Below are 6,588 nucleotides of genomic sequence, written 5' to 3'. Positions count from 1 at the left end.
GGCGGGCAGGGAGGCACCCAGGGGCTCTTTCTCAAAGGCACCAGGTACCAGATCATTTTTCCTGGACAAATTCAGCAGACAGATTACCTCAAAAAAAAGACTCTAGGTCCTAGGATGGTCTAATGATACCACTTTTCCCAGGTCATTCAGCTATATAAAAGATCTTTTCAGAGACCATGTAGCAAAAAGCCTGTGGAGCTTTTTCCTCTCAAAAAAACTTTACAAGCATTCACTGTTCCCAGAATCTGGGGAACATGTTCTCCTTTTTATAGGTGAGAAAGATGGCGGTACGGCAGAATGCCTTGATTTATGGGTACCTATTCCGAGTCATCTCAGGGCGGTCTTACTCAGAGTGCCAAGCACACCCCACTGAGAAGCATCTCTCACAAACTGAGTCACCAGTCAGACTACCTGTTCTTCACTACAAATAAAACCCAGGAATGTAATTTCCTGTCCCTTTGAAACACTGGACCATCCTCTCAAGAATTCCACTCTATGTTTTCCCAAGAAAAGCCTTACTTTTAGTCGGTTGTGTATCTTCATCTAGATGACCGTGAAGAGTAAGCTATGGGACAGAAACAAAGCAAGAACATGAGAACTGTCCCCTACTCCGTCTCAAACAGTAGCTAGGAACAGATGGAGGAATATAAGGACATGTGTAGAACTGACCTTTCCTTAGCGCATCTGGCTGTCAGCAAAACAGGAGACTGAGCCAGAAATCACAGATCTATCTACTCATGGATTTATCCTCCATGAATAGACCCAGTTCCTTTGGCCTCATTTATACTTTTAGCCTCCAGACAATGTGACAACCACTTCCCCAGTAAAGTTCTGAACTAAGTGAAAACTCTATACTACAAATATCCCTGGGGTGAGACTTATTTTTGCCTGTTCCCACAAGAGAGACAATTAGAAGCAACTCAAAATAATTCAATTCCCCTGATTTTCTTAGACTCAACAAATCTTGCTGACTTAACACCATAACTGTGTCCTACACTCAAAAATCTCAGGACAGAGAGATTCTGTCACTGGTCTGTTTTGCTACCTCTGTACTTTTTGATATCACTGACATGAGCCTAAGCCATGGATTGAAAACTGCTATTACTTAGGGAACTGAGCACAAGTGCTAAATTTGAAACCACCCCAGAAGAAAGTAAAAGGTAAAAAAGGCACCCTACTCACTTCTTGAGAATCTCTGGAAGAGGTATCATCCAGGTCAGAGGTCTGAAATAAAAACAGTATAAATTAATCATTCCTCATAAGCAAGGAAGTGATAGTAAGGGAACATACAGGAGACTGAAAGCTCTAGGAAACAGAGAAATGTGGACTTCCTCCCTCCTACAATCCCGTCTGGCCACTTAGAGAAAGTGCACAAGATGCCACATTAATTAAAAGCCCTTGTAGATCTGATTTCATTCCAGAAACTTTAGCACCCTTACACCCTGCTGTCATTTCACCCAAATAGCTCATACACAGTCTCTAAGTAGAGTTCACTCTGGTGGTTGAGGATCCCCTCATCATCTTCAGACATGCTCCAAACACAAACATGGAAGGCCTCAGCTTGCATCAGTCCAGCTTATCCATGCCTGGAACCAGGGTGAGGTAATAGGAACCATCACTTCTTTAATTTTTCTAAACTCAGCATTTGCATGGGAATGGTTACCCACGCAGCTGGCCACTGCTTGCTGAATTTGAACTGGTTAGGTGCAAAGGCCTTGGAACAGCCACACTCTGGCCCTAAGCTCAGCTTCCCAACCCATCCCACCGATGACAACCCCGCAGGCATACCAGTGTGGGTAACTCCAGTTGCAATCTTTTCATCTTGACTTCAGTAGCCAGTAACTGACTTTCCTTTTGGAAGAGCTGCAGTTGCATTTCATCACATCGCTCTCCCAGCTCCCGAATCTGCTTGCGGTAAGCATCCCTCTCAACCAGGTTCTTGGAGTACTGTGTATAGAACTGTTCTCGGGTCAGGAGTGCCTGGTGTAAGGGACATGTCACAGCATGTCACACAACAGTACATTCAGGGTTACAGCATCTGCCCACTTCAAGCAGTGAAGCAGGGATTAGCAGCAGCTCCAAGAGGAATGTTTTATCACCTGGTCTCTTTCCAAAGCCACTTCCTCCATCTGCTGCAAGACAGCTTCAATCCGTTTTTTATACATCTGGGAGTCCTTCCTCAGAGATGTGCACTGTAGTTCAAGCATCTCTTTTTCCTCTGCATACTGTTGAGACAAGGTCAAAAGCACCCTGCTTGTAGGCAGAGCCTGAGCTAGACTTTCACCACTTCTGCTCTGTTCCACAGTGCCACAGATTGCTATGGCCAGACCTCCATGCAATGTCAAAGTTCAGCCAGACTGTCCAATTGGAGCAAGGCCAACCAGAAGGTTAGTCAACATGACTAGGTGGACAGGTAACATGATGGATTTACATGTACCTGAGCTGTCAGTCATGGTAAAAGCTCCCATTACCCTCCAGGCTGAGGCAGGGACTCTTAATTAACACAATGCAGGCATTAACAGGTAACATTTAATGCCACAGACACAGAATGCTAAAACATTAGTGTGCCTTTTTTCAACAACAGACACTAGAGTAGGAGCAGCAAGGACTGCTGCTGAGCAGCTCCTCTGCTCCATAGCCAAGACACTGCAGGTGCTTCATTTGCCTATCTTACCCACTGACCCTGAGCAGGAACTTGCAGTGCATCACGTACTTTGTCTTGGAGCACCTCGGCTCGCTGCAGCTCCTTGCGAAGGCTGTAAATGGTGTTCATCAGCTCCCGGCGTTCTTCTAGTATCTGGCTACAGTCATTCTCCAGAGTCTCACTGGAGAGGCTCTTCTCCAAATTCTGTTCCCTGGCAACCTGCTGGACAAAAAGAAGTGACATAGAGCAACCATCCAATTCCATATTAACTCTCTTCCACAGTCCTACGCGTTCTGTTTGACTTGGGAGAACAAGGCCACAGCTGACCCACACAATATTCAGTGGAGCCCCATTGCTGCCCTGGGTGCTACAAATAATCACTTCTCAGGAATCCATATCCAATGACACCCACCAACCTGGAGAGTGTTCTCCAGCTCCTGATTCTTGGCCAAGAGCAACTCCTTCTCCTGCTGGATCTCCCACATCACCTCATGGCTTGGACGCTGCTCTATGGCGTGCTTCAGTTTCATCGTGTGCTTACGCTCCAGTTTGCAGTCATCCTCAGCCTTCATGAGGCTGTGCTTCAAGTGATCGATCTACAAGAAGGTTCAGAGCTTATCAGCAACAAAGAGAAAACTCTGCTCTGCAAAAGCAGCCCTGACTCCATTCCCCAGACAAACATAGAGCAAGTTTCTCCCCAGTTTTGTTTTCCTCTGAGCATGCTCAGTGCTCTGGGGACCAGAGTCCTGCCTGAGTGCTAAATGGATACAACATGTTGGTCTTGTGAGAGGGCCCAGTCTTGAATGAGGGGAAGACTTAATTCTTCACAGCATAACTTGTAATACATAGGCCTCCTGGGCTGAGCTAGGGACCACCAAGACATGCCACCTTCTAGAGAAGATGCACAGAACTTCATGCTGGACTGGTCCAGACCATCCTGTGCAAAGACAGGTCTGGTGCACAGCACAGACTTCCAGGGATCAAGTAAGAAGGGAGAAGCTTTAGAAAAGGGTGACTGACTTCTAGGATCAGGTCCCGGTTCTTCATAAGAGCAGTGCTCTTCTCCTCGCTCTGTTTGGCATAGCTCATTGCCAGGTTGTAGTTCTCGTCCTTGCACTTCCGCAGCTCCATGCTCAGGCTGTCCCTCTCCTCCTTCATCTTCTGCGCCCGCTCTTGGTGCTTGCGGAGCAGGCTGTCCCTCACCCACATCTCTCTGATTGTGTCCTCTTTGGTGTGTAGCCACATGGTGAGCTCTTGGGCCTTCCGCCGCTCCTCCTGCACGGTGCTCTGCAGCTTCATGATCTCATTCATCAAGAGCTGGCTCAGGCCGGATTCCCCAGCGGTGTCTGTTTGGTGGGCAGACATCAGCCATTGCTGTCCTGTCTGCTCCCCAGACACACATACAGCACAGGTTCCCACCCACTTATCACCACAGCTTGGGATCATCGCATGCCACACACAAGCACGCAAACCCTGAAGACACGTGTGATCAAATTATCCCTGCTGTTTCCTCCCTGTTCTGTGCCTTTCTACACCACAGTGTCACTAACAGAACAGGCAGAAGGAAGAACTGATCCTTCTGTTTCCTCCTCCACCCTCCCAGGTCCGGCCTGGGATGCCAGACAGCAGGGCCATTCTTGCCAGAACCCTTCTGAAGCACACAGGGAACAAGCCAGGGAATGCCCCCAACTCTGCTCACCGAAGCTGGGGAGAAGCAAAAGCAGAGATGAATCCCCCCTTAATCTGCACAGCAACACCAAACAGAGATCTGTTTTCAGAACACAAACATTACCTATAATCATAGAGAAAACCCTGCTGGGCTCCTTGCCAGTTATTTTCTTATACAGTTGTGGATAATAAAGCTCAAGACTCTCCAGAAATGCCTCAAAGCCCTTGTGTCCTGTTCGCTGAAGAATGTCCAGAAGAACACCTGAAAGAATAGCAACAGGATATTCTATTCATTTATCTCTTTACCTACTTCTAACATAATAAAAAACCGTTCCACTTTTTCCACATGCAGACTAAAGTCCCTGGGATCAAATCCCCCAGCCAATCCTAAACCAGTTGCCCAGTAACTATACAAAAGTATTTTAACTGTGAAGGAACAGTTAAAACTTAACCCTTTTACCTAGTTCCTACTACACTGGGTGCAAAAAGCAGATCTCAGAAGAGTGCTCTATATTATCCTGATGATGATAATTACAGAAAAAGTAAGTTACAACAAAGCACAACGACAGTTTCTGCAGCTTGAGGCTCCACTTCCAAATACCAGAGGCAAATATAGGAAAAAGGACCACAGGTGTAAGAACACTGCGCATAACTAGAGAGGTAGAAGGGACAAGCCTAAGAGAGCCTGGACTAAAAAAACCCAAACAACTTTGAGCTCAGTTCCCTACTTTGCCTAGAAATACTCTGTACCAAATCAAGCCCAGGGAGCTTCTCTTCTGTGTTCTGCAGTTTCCCAATCTGGAAAAGAGGGAAAATAATTTTTTTCAAAGACCCTCAGTAACTTATCAGTAATAGTTAATCCAATCCAAAAGATGTACTAACAGCATAATGAATTCTGTCATTCTCTTTGGCTGGAACAAGACCAGGACTGTATAGAGGAGTTATGAAGAATTTATTTTATGTGCTGCCAGCATTCCCTCAGACACCAGAAGATAAGAACAAGGGACAATACATGGTGAATTAATCTTGGAAATCTCCCCCTGAAAAATCGTTACACAAGAATAGCTTTGGGGTCAAACCAAAGCAACACCCTCCCTTATGCTACTCTAGAGATCCAGACCACCAAAAGGCCATGCTCCCTCTGTGATTCTATTATCCTTATGCAGCTCGGGAATGCATCGATAGAGCCATCTCCATTCCTTCTCTCCCCACAATGACATGGTGGTGAAAGTGAGGGGAAAGGGGCTGCACAGCACTGCCTACAATGTTTGTGTCTCAACACAGGCAGATGGTAACTTAGAAGCAACACGTTTCTTCAGGCCCAGTCCATTAGCACTCTGTTCCAATCTGCTCCCAAGAGCAGACAGAGCACAGGAGCATCTACAGAGATGAAGGCTGCATGTCACCCACCTGCTTTCCGCTTGCGCATGACCAGGCTGGGGTCATTAAGAATTTGTTCCTCATCATCGTGGCTGATCACTTTGCACTGGCGAAGATAGGGTGTTATACGGGAAGGATCTATCACAGATATCAGCTTCACACGGAAGTTCTCCAGGTTATTCCAACATGTCTCGTCATTATCTTCTTCCCACATCTTGGTGAGGGAGAAGTACTAGTGAGCAATGTTGTCCTGTCTTGAAAAGAACAAAACCAGAAACTAAACAAGCAGACTCTAAGCCTCGAGTAGTGGGGGGTGGTGAAACCAAGTATGTTAACAGACAGAGAACGCAAAAGCATCCTTTAGATACAGGAACACATCTCCCATGTGGTCTTTAACTCAGTGATTGCAAATCACCTGCAGAACACAGTGATACACTACAGTCATACCTGAAAGAACAGCGTGGTACCAGACCGGAGGTATCAGCAGCTGCGAGGGTAGTACCAGTGCTGTAGACACATACGTCAAGGAGAGCTAGTGTGAAATTCTGAGAAAGCAGAAGTCACCAAAGCTTGACGATCTCCCTCCAACCAGATGAACATTTCCCAGATCTCACTGCAAGAGGAAAGTGAAAATATTTAGCAACAGGTCCACTAGCAATAGGCTAGAGACCCCCACTGAACAGAGAAAAATCCAACTCTTCGCCTTTTGAGTAAGAAGCTGGCATAATTTTAATTTCTTTGCCCCTTTGTGGTCACAGTGTTCCATAATAAGTACCTTGTGAAATCCCAGTCATTAATTACTATGCTTATATTGCATGTATGAGTTGACTGCAGTAGCCATTATCATTTCCAGTGGCTCAGGAAGGCTGACAGAAACCTTAATAGTCACATTTTTA

The 6,588-nt window shown here is 46.1% G+C and overlaps 1 protein-coding gene across 1 annotated transcript; it reads right to left on the bottom strand.

The window, feature by feature from the left end:
• Positions 1-519: 519 nt before the first annotated feature.
• On the bottom strand, positions 520-5,909 carry CARD9 (caspase recruitment domain family, member 9; the record flags this gene model as incomplete). Its single annotated transcript, XM_010295773.1, has 9 exons — positions 5,723-5,909; positions 4,437-4,574; positions 3,665-3,990; positions 3,061-3,240; positions 2,714-2,866; positions 2,100-2,225; positions 1,789-1,980; positions 1,183-1,224; positions 520-565 (listed from the first exon to the last, which is right to left on the bottom strand). Coding segments are annotated over exons 1-9 (1,387 nt in total), but the record flags the coding sequence as incomplete, so codon positions are not given.
• Between the last annotated feature and the right edge of the window lie 679 nt (positions 5,910-6,588).

Source organism: Phaethon lepturus, unplaced genomic scaffold (assembly GCF_000687285.1).
Source record: "Phaethon lepturus isolate BGI_N335 unplaced genomic scaffold, ASM68728v1 scaffold7251, whole genome shotgun sequence".
NCBI lineage: Eukaryota > Metazoa > Chordata > Aves > Phaethontiformes > Phaethontidae > Phaethon > Phaethon lepturus.
Note: the sequence above shows the minus strand (reverse complement) of the source record. Positions and strands in the feature narration are given on the sequence as shown.